The sequence below is a fragment of the Poecilia reticulata genome, chromosome 4, assembly GCF_904066995.2.
Source record: "Poecilia reticulata chromosome 4, P_reticulata-male-v2, whole genome shotgun sequence".
In the NCBI taxonomy this organism is placed as follows: Eukaryota; Metazoa; Chordata; class Actinopteri; order Cyprinodontiformes; family Poeciliidae; genus Poecilia; species Poecilia reticulata.
The window spans coordinates 5,076,322-5,089,821 of NC_088833.1; the positions used below are offsets into that span (position 1 = coordinate 5,076,322).

The 13,500-nt window shown below is 38.5% G+C and overlaps 1 protein-coding gene across 1 annotated transcript in view; it reads left to right on the top strand.

Moving 5' to 3' along the window:
• The window catches only part of LOC103463073 (N(G),N(G)-dimethylarginine dimethylaminohydrolase 1), a 118,669-nt gene that overhangs the window by 21,462 nt on the left and 83,707 nt on the right, over positions 1–13,500 (top strand). Inside the window, exons 6-9 of the mRNA XM_081606049.1 lie at positions 655–723; positions 843–923; positions 2,682–2,762; positions 9,586–9,710. Coding sequence (XP_081462175.1) covers positions 655–723; positions 843–923; positions 2,682–2,762; positions 9,586–9,710 — 356 coding nt within the window. The remainder of the gene's footprint in view (positions 1–654; positions 724–842; positions 924–2,681; positions 2,763–9,585; positions 9,711–13,500) is intronic.

A 13,500-nucleotide genomic window follows, 5' to 3' on the forward strand; every position in this document is an offset into this window, starting at 1 on the left:
CAGCTTCATCTTTAAATATAGTAAATTCTGTGGCTTTGGTCAATCAAGTCCTTGTAGTTATGTTCAGCATATGTAGTAATTGGATTGTCACACTGAAAAGAAGAACTTGCTGCTTTATTTGAACCAGAAACATTTAGTCTTTTCAGTCTCTGTGGCAAAATAAACTTTCAGTCTTTTTTATATTGACATCTTGTGAATTTGTATGCTATTTGGAGTAGTTTAACATAGTATTAAGACATTTATTAAAAATAACATAAGCTTATCCCCGTCTTGTCGTCAATTGTGAACATTTATAAAGTATATGTTTTTGGTTGTTGCAGACAACTTGCATATGCTTAGAAGATTTTTTTTCTTAAATACCCTGAAAACTAAACTCTGTCCATCTTTACATGCTAAAGCGTAGCTCTTAAAGAACTCAACATTTCATGATACACATGGCATCATGTATATCACATGTATGTCCTGCCATTTTGTACAATTCTGAACAGAAACAGAAGCTTGTGTTGTCCAGGACAGATTATGACCTAATCAGTTGAGTACTACAATTTAAATAAGGAGAGTTGCGTTTATATTAACGTTTTATGGTAGTTTCACAAAAGCAGGCAACAAGATGAATACTTTTTTTAAAATGTATATTTTTTGCATCCTATTTAGGGAAAAGCGATTCCTGTGGCATCTGAAGCTCATATTTCCTCAGAGCAGCTCAGAGTTCAGTCAGAGGAGGTAAGTTATACTTTAAAATGACATATTTCTGGTTTATTTCTCATATTTTATAATACAATAATGCTGATAATATGACTGTGATTTGATTTGGGTACTTTTTGGATATGTTTTTCTTCCAGGGTGTCTGACAGCCAGACCTTGATCCAGATCTTGACTGCTTATATTCACCCCACAGAGTCTGATCCTGTAACTCGTCAAAAGTGAGATTTCAGCTTTTCTTTCTTAATTCTTTGGGGGTTTTTTTACACTAATGAATATTAATCTCATGGAATTGCCAATGTTATCAATCAAATTTTCCAACAAAATTTCTACATGACTCAACTGAGCTTAGATTTTTACTTCAAGCGATTTTCCCCTTGATATATATTCTAAATGTCATCTTATTGTGTAAAGTGAATTTGCCATGACAGAGGCAAAAGCTTAACAGTGAGATTGCAGGTTTTGAAATGTTACTTTGGCTTGAATAATCCTCAAGCTTCAGCAGAAAATTTATGGAAAAAATTTAATCTAATTAAGATCTGTTCTAATCCAGGTCTTGATTACAACAGAAAAAGAAAATGTATAATAAGGAATACAAAAAGCTACCCAAACCAACCCTAGCTCTACCTTGTTAAGTTATGATTCAACTATGACTAACCACATTTTTTGTAAAGCTTAGTTCAATTTCACTAGCCACACCTCAGCGTGATTACTAACAGACCCTTGGAGTCAAGAAAACACTGAAATCGAGCCAGTCTGAAAACATGAAACAGGCTAAAACATCTCAAGAATCATAGAGTACAGTAGAAAATACTTTATTAATGGAACAAAAGTAATATGTCATGCCACAGTTTGTCAAAAAAATTTAGAGCTAGGAAGGTTTTAGAGGGGTCAAGGTGTTAGAAGAAGGTAAATCAGGTAGTCGTCTAGTAGTAGCAGTGGAAGATGCAAGAATAGACCCAAAGGAAGCATGTGTAAAGGAAAAAGAATTGGACCAATAACTGAGCCCTGAGGAACCCCACAAGAAAGAGAGGCTGAGGTGGACAGACACATTTCTGTATTAGCACTAAATGGTCCATCACTTCAATAATAATGAAGCCAATCCAGTGGTACACCTTAAATCCAACCCATTGTTCCAAACAAGAGGTGAGAGTTCTGTGTGAAATGCTGCTGTAAGATCTAAAAGTACACAATTCACAGTTTTTTGCTAAAAGATTTCAATAAAAAAGCTCACCAGCGCTCATTCTGTGCAAGGTAAATGTTTAAAACCAAACTGTAAAATCTCCATCATGCCATCAGTGCCCAAAAATAGATTCAATTTGGTAGATTTTCCAATATCTATGAAAGGAATGGAGGTTTGAAGATCTATCTAAATTTAGAACAAAGTTAGGGATCAGAGCTATTTTTTATTTTTTTTTTTACTTTTTCCAAAAGATTTACAATTGGACATTTGAAATATTTGACTATAATAGAAGTAATAGTATTTATAATGTCGTGTTCTTTAAACCTTTCAGTCAAAGTTAACTCTTCAAGAGTTAAAAAAGACTTAGACTGTTGGTTAGCATTCCCTCTGATGAAGTTCAGGAGGGGCAGGCAGAGAGTAGAGCTTGGAGAAAACATTAAGCAGAAAAGCAACAAAAAAGTTGTTTATGGTAAACTGAGCTTACGATATCTAGCTGAGGGCACAAGAAGTACACTCCAGAGTGTGTAAACCGTCTTTAAGAGGGAAATTCCTTCTTTGTTTGGAAACTGAATTCCCAGCCTTGGAAATATCGGTCAGTGTGTTTAGGTTTCTTTTTTGCGTTGCTCAGTCAACACTTTGTGTTTTTCTCCATTTCTGTGACTATATAAAAAAGGTCACATCAGTCTAAATTGTATGCTTTTGCTGTTGTTTTTTACTTTTTAGAATAAATCCCAAATGGAGATAATTTTTTCTACAGTTATTGAGGTTTTTGTATGATTGTGAATTTCTGTTTCAGATTGAAGATGTATGTGCATCATCAATTCAAACATGTGAAAGTTTTCATGAAAGCAGAGGGGAGAAAGGCTAACTCTGTGAGGTGAGACACTTTTTTTTCGCTTTTTGTATGTTTTCCTTTTTGTGTACTTAGAATTTTCTTTTAAAATAATTTTTATGAAAGATCTTTTTTATCCTTAAGTAGAGATCCACATTTCTTAATCATAATGCTTCTCGTTTTGTAAGTATTTCTTGCAATTTAGAATGCAGCTACAATTATTTCACTTGTCTACAAAAGCTTTGAAATTGTTTTTAAGTCGTTGCATCTTTGTTGTTTTCAAATATTTTCCGGAGCCTTTTAACGACCATAAAAAACATCCTAGAGTCACAGCACTCATCCCACGCCCTGTTCGTGTGACCGTACTGACCGTTTGATCAATCTTACTAATCTTGAATGATTTACTCAGTATGCTTGAAATCAAAATACGCAGTTTATGGACATGATATCACTGCCTTGTAAATTCCAGCAAACCTACGCAGAGCTTTGGCAAGAAGGTTTAACCGCATCAGGTTCTATTTTCTTGCCTTTTTTTGGTGAGATTCCAGGATGGATGTGCTTTATCTTTATCCGAAATCCACTTCCCTTACATTGTCTCCAAATCTTCCCAGTTTTTGTCTTGTGTGCACCTCTTCTTTTCTCTTTACAATATTGCGCAGCTTGATTTTTCGCTTTTTTGTGCATATTAAAAAATGAGAGTGCTGCGATTACGACATCCATTTACCTCGCCCAATTTTAGCCTCTTTCTCTGCTTTCCATTTCCGTTTTGTCACAGAGTGACTGATGATCATAAAATGTTCATAACCATTATCCTTGGCCCAAATGAAACGTCATGCAACCTCCCATCCCATTTTTCATCCTTATAATACGCACAGATACTCGCTTCTTTTGTTTGGCCCGGTGGGCTGGGCTGCACTCCTATTTCCAGGCTATAAATTATATTTCCTGACAGCATGGTTAAAAAAAATGATTGAAAGATGAGTGTAGGTAGTTGCCAAGATTTAGCACAGGCTGTCAGACTGTCATGTTTTGCTTGCTTGTGTTAACACTTCAGAACAAAATCCCGGTCTTTTGCTGCACCTTTACAGTGTTACCGTTATAATAACATGCTGTTTCATTAAATTGCTATGTCAAGCCTATAATATAAAAGCCATGTTTTTATATTTCTTGAGAAAACTGTTCTGCATCCTTTGAAGACAATGCAGTTCAGAGTATTTAAGGGATAAAATCCCACCAGCTGGAGGCATGTCCAGCATGAGTCGATATCCTGGCTAGAGATACACACAGTGACTGAAAACTGCTTCAATTTTCCATCCTGTGGTGTAAAATAGACATGCTTTAAAATATTACTGCCACATACCCACATGGCTGGCCCATCACACAAACAGCAGCAAGGTAGAAATAAGCGGTGGTTATGAATATCTGCTAGTTTTTTCTTAGATGTATGATGCCCACATGTTAAAAAATGAGATCAGGTAGCGTTTCTTTTTCAAAAAAAAATTCTAACGATTTGAAATCCAGAAGTTGACATTTCCTTAACAAAACGTAGAATATCCTTTTAAACTGTGTTACATTAATTAAAGTTTTTGGGGATCCTTTTACGAGATTATCTCAATAGTCTGCTTCAACGTTAGTGTCATCACACCACAGGATATGTCTCAAAAATTAAGGTCTTGGTCTCAGAGTAATCTGTAATCAGTGTTTTTATGTTGCGTTTGGAGCTTTGGCTTCTTTGTCTCTGAGCGGCCTATTAGCCCGTTCCAGTATAAAACTAATTTCACTATATATAATGACAGCAATTCTTCACAAGATCTTTTGCTTGAGAGACTGCAAAATATACACATTTAGAGAGATACAAGAATGTCACAGTGCAGACAAAGATCGCTACAGATTTCTGTAGCTGTTAGCCTTGTTTTTGTCATCAGTGTGGGACAGCAAGTCTGGAAAGAATGCTTAGTGTGTGTTGGGTTAATTCTATGGTAGTGAGTCATTAAGCGTTATAAATCATTCTTGCCCTTTTTCTTTTTACTTTGGATGACTGCAACCCTTTCCTGCCCCACCTTAGTATCTATCAGCAAGCGGTTGAATAACAGAAAATTGAGTTAGTAATGAATATTAATGGGCCACATTAAAATGAACATCATGGGAATTAGCTTACATTAACTCTGCGTAGTTACATAAGAAGGCTTGGCCACTGATTAGACCTATAATTTGAAGTTGGGGCGCTGCAGAGTGACATCTCGTCCAAAACAAGTCTAAAACCTTTTACACCCAAACGGGCTAGTTCTTCTTGAAAACTGCTTTCCATGAAGAAAAGCCTTAATTTGGCTTGAGCTGCTGATTTAATGAAGTCATGGATAGTGGTGGTAACGGCTTCTAAGAGGTTATTCACCACAAAGGGCATGACTGCATGTTGTTGTTGAACGACTTCGAGAAATGTCCAAGAAAGAAGTTCTTGTGCTTAACTAAACATAGCTGGGTTAGCAGCATCCTCTTACTGGAAAAGAAGGCAAGCACATCAAGAGTACCATTCACACATTCCTGGATATTTGTTTATGTAATTTTTTTCATGTTTGGTTTTTAATTTTTTTATTTTATTTTATTCCACTGCCGTGATCCAGAGGATACCTTCTCCCTTTTTCCCTGCACTTCTGCTTTTCCTCTCAGCCAGCCAAGCATCCATGCCTCCTAATGTGTCAGATTTACACAAGTTGTTTTTACATTTCTGACTGAAAAAGGAAACACCTGTCTGTACTTTGTTGTTTTTTTTTTTTTTTGCTTATGCCAATGCCCTGTGAGACAGGGATGTTTTTGTCCCGTGTAAGCTGAGCCTTCTCTTACATATTTGTGGCCAACCTTTTCCGGAGCTCGCCCATCGGCTGTTGCCCATCTTGCCCCAAAGCTCGTATTTATTTCTGCCTAACAGATGCTTCCTATTCTCTCCTGATATGATGGTGTGGTGTTGTTATTGAAATTGTTCTAAATTTACAGGAGAGAATATTCCATTAACCCTTGTGTCTAGAAATGGGGTCCAACCGACCCCACACACGTAAAACTTGTATCATTGGCCACAATCCTCTACGTTTGCCTCAGTCCTCGCACGCACAAGGGTAAATTATGTGCTTAGGTCACACATGAAAAGCATGTGTGACCTGGATTATTTCTGCTTTCTGTCACTCTTTTCCTGAACATCAGAGAACTAAACCTTTTATAGGTTTGCTTAAAGAGTTGCTGCTTGTAATAAGGATAAAATAAAGGCGTGAGAACAGGTTTATTGTGCATGCTTGAAAAGCCTGGAAAAAAATTGAATTTTCTCGAGATAATTTTTGGATTTGTAGAAGTATGGATAGCCCACATGTAGTTTGAAAAAAAACAATCTTCTACAAGACTGTCGGACCTCTTTCAAAATGTGTACGAGCTACAAAATAAAAACACTCCCTGTTAATGCTGGAGATGTGTAACAACTGAACAGGACCAACCGCTTTGACGTCTTTCAGTCTGGTTTCCGTCCTCACCACACTACTGAGACTGCCCTAGTCTAAGTGTTCAATGATATCCACATAAAGACAGACTATAGAAGAACCACAGTGCTGGTACTGCTGAACCTCAGTGCAGCATTGGCACTGTTGGCCATGACATATTATTGAAGCAACTGGAGAGCTGGGTAAGACTCTCTGGTACAGTAAATACTTGACTGGCTCCAGTCTTACCAAAAGAACAGGGACTTTTTGTGTTTCTACAGACGGGTAACTTCACATCAGAGGGTACAGAAGTCAAGTGTACCCCGAAGTTACCGAGCCAAGCACTGAACCAATTTTTTAGAACAGATAAATGTGTGGATGTGCCATAACTTTTTTCAACTGAACAGAAACAAAACTGAAATGATTGTTTCAGTCATTACATCTAGAAACTACTGAACAGGCTCAAAATTTGAGTGCAATGAGGGACTCTGACCCCAGCCTTCATAGACACATAAAGACAGTTGCAAAGTCATCCTTCTGTCAACTGAAGAAGATTTCAGGAATTTAAGGACTTGTCCCAGCAAGATCTAGAGAAACCCATCCATGTTTCTCTAGAAGTTAGTCGAAGTGATTACTACAACAGTGTCTTCACAGGCCTCTCATGTCGTCCCCATTTTCCAATACTCTTTGCTGCTTTCATTGAAAGGAACTCGAGGAAGAGTAGATGTCTTGAACCCAAGTCTCATCTTTGCCTTTTGCAGATGATGATGTTCTATTGACATTTTCAAACCATGACCTTCAGTGGGTACTCGTGCTGTTTGCAGTGAAAACCAGTCGGGATCAGAGTCGGTTCCTCTAAGTCTGAGGCCATGATTCTCATCTGGCATGAGGTGGATTGCTCCCTCTGTGTTAGAGGTCAGTCTTGGCCACAAGCACAGCGATTTAAGTATTATTGTGTGCTGTTCATGAGTGATGGTGAGATGGAATAGGAGATGGGCTTCCCACAATGGCATGTGACAAAAACATGAATATTTACTGGTTTCAATTGTTGACTGTGTGGCTTCTTTTATGACTTTATATTTTTATGTTTTTATGAGATAAAGCACTTGTTGCTGAAATGTGCTATACAAATAAACTTGATTGACTGATTCCCTGCTATAATACAGCGGTTGCATTGGTCTGCTACTGTGAAGAAAGTAAAGCTTTCAAATAACTGGTGCATGTGAATCCCACATCTTACCTATGGATTGTGGCACCAAGAACAAGATCCCAGATTCAGTCAGGTCAGATCAGGCTGACTGAGCTCCATCATTTGGGAACGAGTATGGGACGACTTCTTTAGTGCCATCCTGTTTCCAAATCAGAATAACCAGAATGTTATGTTGTTATTACTGAGTAATTATTACACCAAGTTGACCGTGGAAATGGAATTTGTTACAACGATCTCCCCCATTTAACATTTTACACTTTCTACACTGGTTATATGTAATTACCTTTTAAACTGGGACATAAGTAGGTTTTACATGTGCCCTGTCTCACCAGGTGCCAGCTTGTGAACAACTTTTGATTTGTAGTTATTCAGTATAGTAAAAATAATAATAAAAGAAGGGTTGATTTGTTTCTTCCTTTTTATACCCTGTAATCTCTGGGGGTTTATTTTACAGGGGTTTGAGCAGAACAGTGGAGAAAACAACAAAACCTCCCCCTCAAGAGAGGATTAGCTGAGTCTTCTGTTCATCGAGAGAACATTATATAGACACCAGATGTGTTCATGTTCTTGGCTGAGCTGCACAGCTTTGTATGTGGAAGTGGACAGAGGTTTAATAATCTCATTGACACCACAGGGAGGAAAAATCTGCTTTCTTTTATAGTTGTTTACAAACAAGGATGTAGAACAAAATTTATGACATTTTTTTTGTATTTATTAGATTTTACCCATAAACTAAATGTCATGGACATAATGGGCGCCTCGTAAGCACATTTTAAGTATAAGTTTCTGCTTTTGGTTGCTATTTTTACTTTTTACACACCTTCTTCCTGAATTGACTCCAAGCAGTAATCTTAAAACTTTATGCTTTTTAATTTTGTAACATGGATGGAAAACAGTGTTATTATTGATAGATAAACTTCACATTTTTATGTTGTGTTAATAATGCCACTTTGGCAATTTTCAGGTGCTTTTAAATCTACATAAGCTGTTTGCAGTCATTTGACATGGCCTGTTCAGGAAAGTTGCTTTCTTTTGGAGGGCAGTTTCTTTTAAGCTCTTGTTCCAGTGAAATTTTATTGTTTCATTGCTTGTTCTAACAAAGCTCTTGGAATGACTTTAGAAGTGGGATGTTCCTGGGGTAATTGTGTCATTGAGCAAAACAAGTAGGAAGTCCAAAATCTTTTCTATACTTGTACATTACCTTCAGAAATGTTTAAGTGATTAAACAGGCAAACATATAGATAGATACTTATAGCAGGCATGTAGTCAAGACTGGTTTTTCCTAGACTACTTCCTCTAAGACCAAGACTGAATCATTCATAACAACATTTTTTGAACAAAAATATAAGCATTTATGTAAAAACATCTAATTACTCTCCCAAAAATACCAAAGTATTAATCTAATAAATGTCAAAATAAGCTAATATTTCAAATGCAGTCACAGTTTGATACACAGTCTGTGTTGTTATGGATTAATAACATATAAATTGTGAAAGACCTGGATTTAAGGATTGTATTGATGTATTGGTTATTGAAATGCTCCAAATAATGGCAGTGCAGCATCCAAAAATATAAAAAATAAGCTCATGCGAACCTTTATAATTCTAGTACTAGAAGGGTTAACTGAATTAATGGACTTCCATTGCACAATAGTTTAATTTAGAAAATCAGTAAGAGAGTAATGAAGATTTGTCAAATCAGACTTGAAGTCAAGGCCAGTTCTTTGGAGACCCAGACCGAGATGGAGACCGCACCCTCCAAGACCAGGAAATAACGGCTCGAGAACGATCACTGATGTATATAATACATCCTAAATTAGAGCATGTCTCCTATTTATCCAGTGAACCGTTTCGTCCTGTGATTTATGAAATTTCTTGACTGAGGCAATCATTGATGTCATCTTCTGCACATGGTTGCACAAGGGTGGGGAGTGCTGCCCCATGTGCCTTAGAGATGCTGCTAAGTCTTGGCCAAGTACCGCATCTGTCAATATGTGATGCCAGAAAATGATATTCATTTGGCTGTTGAAAATTCAGATCTTAATTATCTATTAATCCTTTGATTATTGTCAGCAATCGCTTAAAAGAAGCTGTGCCTTCTGCGTCTTGTGATCATATAATTTACCTAGCATGCTGTAATGATATTGCGTTGTAATCATGTCTTTGTTTTGCTTGATTCTCTCTGTGATCTGACATAGGTACCACGAGTTGGACGTTGAGAAAAGCCTCAGGGATAACCTGAGTTATAAAACAATCATTGAGTATCCTGTACTGCATGTTGTTCTCAGAGATCACTGGAAGGACTACCCACTCAAAGGACCAGGTAAACAAATCCCAAATCACATATTTGATTCAAACTTTGGTTGATGAAAAACAAATTTATCCACAGCTGCATTTGGACTAAGACTCAGTGCCAGTTTTTATTGGGAATATAGATTTTGATACAGTTTAGTCTAAACAAATGGAATTTGTACAGTCCGACATGAGTCAAGACCCAGAGCAGTCCCAAAACACCAAACTCTCTCGGCTCTGCCGATTCCAACCCCATTGTATCATGTCCCGCTTTCTCCAGCTGAGGCTCTAAAACACTCCGTTCCCTTATTTTTCTCTATGGTAACGCATTAACCCAACGGAAATGAGTGTGCTCTGCTCAGGATCATGCACACCAGCTTAACCTCGACAGAAACAGTAGCCAAAGAGAGGATCAAACACAGCTTGCTTATTCGACTGTGACTTCATGAGCTCCGCGAAGGAGAAAACAGGATATCGGTCTTTGTTTCCCCTCATTTTCTGCTCGGTTTCCTCTGCCCCTGAAGTGTTTTGAAGTCTAGAGGTGTCAGTTGCGTGAAAACACTGCTACATTCCATGAAAATGGACGCTCATTGATGGATTTCTTCTCAGGTCTGCACACGGGAACCAAATTGTGTGTAAAGCAGTTCCATTTTGTGGTTGTAAAATAGAACACAACCCTTTTTTCATTACACTGTCAGAACAAACTGTCCAAATGACAAATGAGGTAATTTTAGTCCAAGAGTGTGTTTTCAGTGATAAGCCCCTGGTACCATGTTGTTTCCCTATAAACTTTGCCATAGAAACATCCTGATAATTACCCATGCCAAGCTCAGGGAAACAGGGCAGGAAGTGATAACACACAGTCAGATACTGTGGCAGAGGATAGATTCTTGCTGAGAGACTGGCAGTGTATAAACAGAATTCAACCTGTGTCCATATTCAGCACGTGAAAGCTGGTGTCTGTGAATAAACTGGGTTGAAATGTTGGTATTTTAAGGATCAAAAAGACAGTAGTGTGCCGATCGATCGGCCACCGATCATAGTCGGCCGATTTCCGTGAAAAAGTGTACGATCGGTGATCGTCGATCACTGTCTCTTGATGCCGATCCCCAAAACCGATTGCATTTATCTCACTTCGCAGCCTGCATGTGCAGCTTTTCTCCTCTTTCCTTCAGACTGCGCAACCGTGCGGCGACACATCCTGTCGTGTGAAATTATAACGCTCTGAGAGTGAATGGAGACGTTTGCACGTTGCGGTGGAAAATTACCTCGGGGGTGAAACACGTCAAAATGCATCAACACAACTAATCTAATATGCTATTTAAAAAACAAGCACTTGACGGAGTTTGGCTATATCGAGGCTCAATGCAGGAAAAAAGATCAGTGATCAGCCAGAAAACTGCAATCAGTATACCTCTGATTGTGTCATTATTTTAAAACTATTCATTCTACTAGTTTTTTTTTTATTTTTTATTATTGATGCATTCTGTTAAAGGGGCAGTATTACATCTTTTACAGGCACATAGTATCATTTTACAGCATAGTAAATTAACTGTCACTTTTAATTGTTATAAAAATGCAATATATGTCAAATATGACTTAAAATACATTTTCCTTCCTGATTCAACACCTTGAAATTGGGCTTATGCTGCTTCAAAAACTCCTGATAACCAAGAAGTTATCACAATATGACTTCTCTATTAATCCTTTAGCAGCATTTTTACCAGCGTTGCAATGAGAAGCAGCTTGTATAATGAGCTCAGGAGGTTATCAGTTTCACAAGGTGTTTGCTAATTACTGCTGGCTAGTCTGAAGGAGTGGAATGGGGTTCTCTGTGAGGCAGAAGCTCAGTAGCTTGGAAACTGCAGCTCAAGGAAGCAGCTGCACCTTGAAGGTGGTGCTAGGTCCAACCAGGCGTTTTGGACATCTGCACAGTTGCTATGGGAGAGGAAAGAATTTCTCAAACATGAATTAAAGAATCAAGGCAACACTCCAGGTATGTTTTTGATGAGGGAATAGTATTCCAACATGATGTAAAGCTCAAAAAAGTTGATTTTGCATGACACTGCTCCTTTAATTAAACTCCAGTTGTGCTCCATGTTTATGTTCCTTATGGAGATCATTGATCATCTGCACACATGACCAGGCAAGAATCTGTTCTACTGTCTGCAGTTAACATAAGAAACATTGTTTATTGAAAAGTTGGCTCATGTCGTTTCAGCTGAACCTGTGTCAGCCCGTACAAGTTCTGCAACAAGGTGTGTTTCAGGGCACCAGACAGAGGAAGAGGAAGAGGGGTCCCAAGATCTACAACCAATACAAGGGTGTTGTGCTACGCAGGAAGCAAACATTCACACAAGAACCCAAGACATAACTCCTGAAACAGAACCACCGCTGCAGAAAAAGGCCAAGAGGGGCACAGGGGAGGAAGAACAAGAGGAAGGAGAGATTGTAGACAGCAGTGATGAAGAGGAGGAAACTGGCAGCAGGGATCAGTGTTTAAGCAACCACCTTCCTGATAATGCCTCAACTTGTAGAGAAAGTGCTGAAGTCACAGTGACTGAGGAGAATCCTGCTAATGAAACAGAGTGTGTTCTGACTCATCACATTCAGCTTGGAAATGACTCAGCTGCAGCTTTGGACAGCTGTCAGATGGAGTGATGATAGAGAGGATGCAGTCAAACATAGTGACGAAGCAGATTTGGCAGGAAGTAACCAAAATATGCCTCTATTCGGCTCATTCATACAGACTGTGTTAAGAAGAAATAACAAATACATTATTAGATCCAGAACCATGTGTTTTAAAATGTTTTCTCAAATAAAATTGTTCTTTGAAGTAATTGTTTTGAAGTCCAAATGTGTTCATGTTCAACTAATAAGCAAGGAAATGTACACACAGCCATTATGTTTTCTTAGAAATGTCATGTTGTGTCATGAAAGAAGGGGCTAATAAACCTCAAAGTAAGAAAAATGCCTTTTTAAAGATTAAAGAGATTCCATTCCGCTTAGCGTTCATTAGGTAACATGTCCCTCCTGTTTCTTTTTAAGTGAAAACTAAGACAAAATGCCAAAAATAACCCTCTGTGCTCTTTGAAGTTCCTAGCATCCCCTCTGTGTCCGCTTTGCTAACATAATTAGGCTCCCTTTTCCATTTACTAATAAAAGTTAATGTTGACATGTTCACTTTTCTGACACCTCTGGGTGTCTCCCAGTGTGAATGTGCTTGCCCATGTGGAGCCTCTATGTAACCTTTTCTTAGCTAATGCTAGCTTATTATGACAACAGGCTGCCAGTAATGGCTGTCGCTGCAGGCCGTCACAGGGGCAGTTTTTATGGACCTGTTTTTAAAACCCCTGCTAACCTCTTTTTGACGTTATCCCCGATGGATGGGGTTCTCTTTGATGTCTGGCCTGAGGTGACGCATTTTCCACCCTTTTGCAGTTGCGGCGTTGACCTCACATCTGTGCGTCCTTGCCCCACGAACTGACTCAGATCCACAGCTTAGGTTGGAAAACACTATAAGACAGAAACGATTACCACAAACCATCAACCTAAACTAAAAGTGTCCGGCTCCAGCCTCGAAGGGCGGGTGCCCTGCAGATTTTATGTTAACACAGCTAAATTGCCTTCTTAAAATGTCACCGAGCTTTGCAGAAGTCTGCCAAACTATCTATTTGATACAGATGTGTTGAAACTTGAAGCATGTCCTGGACACCACCTCTACAGTGAACCATGGCAGTGGCAGCATCATGCTGTGGGGATGCATTTATCCACCAGGAACAGGTAAAATGGATCAAGCTAATTCAGCGGCTAAAGGGTCT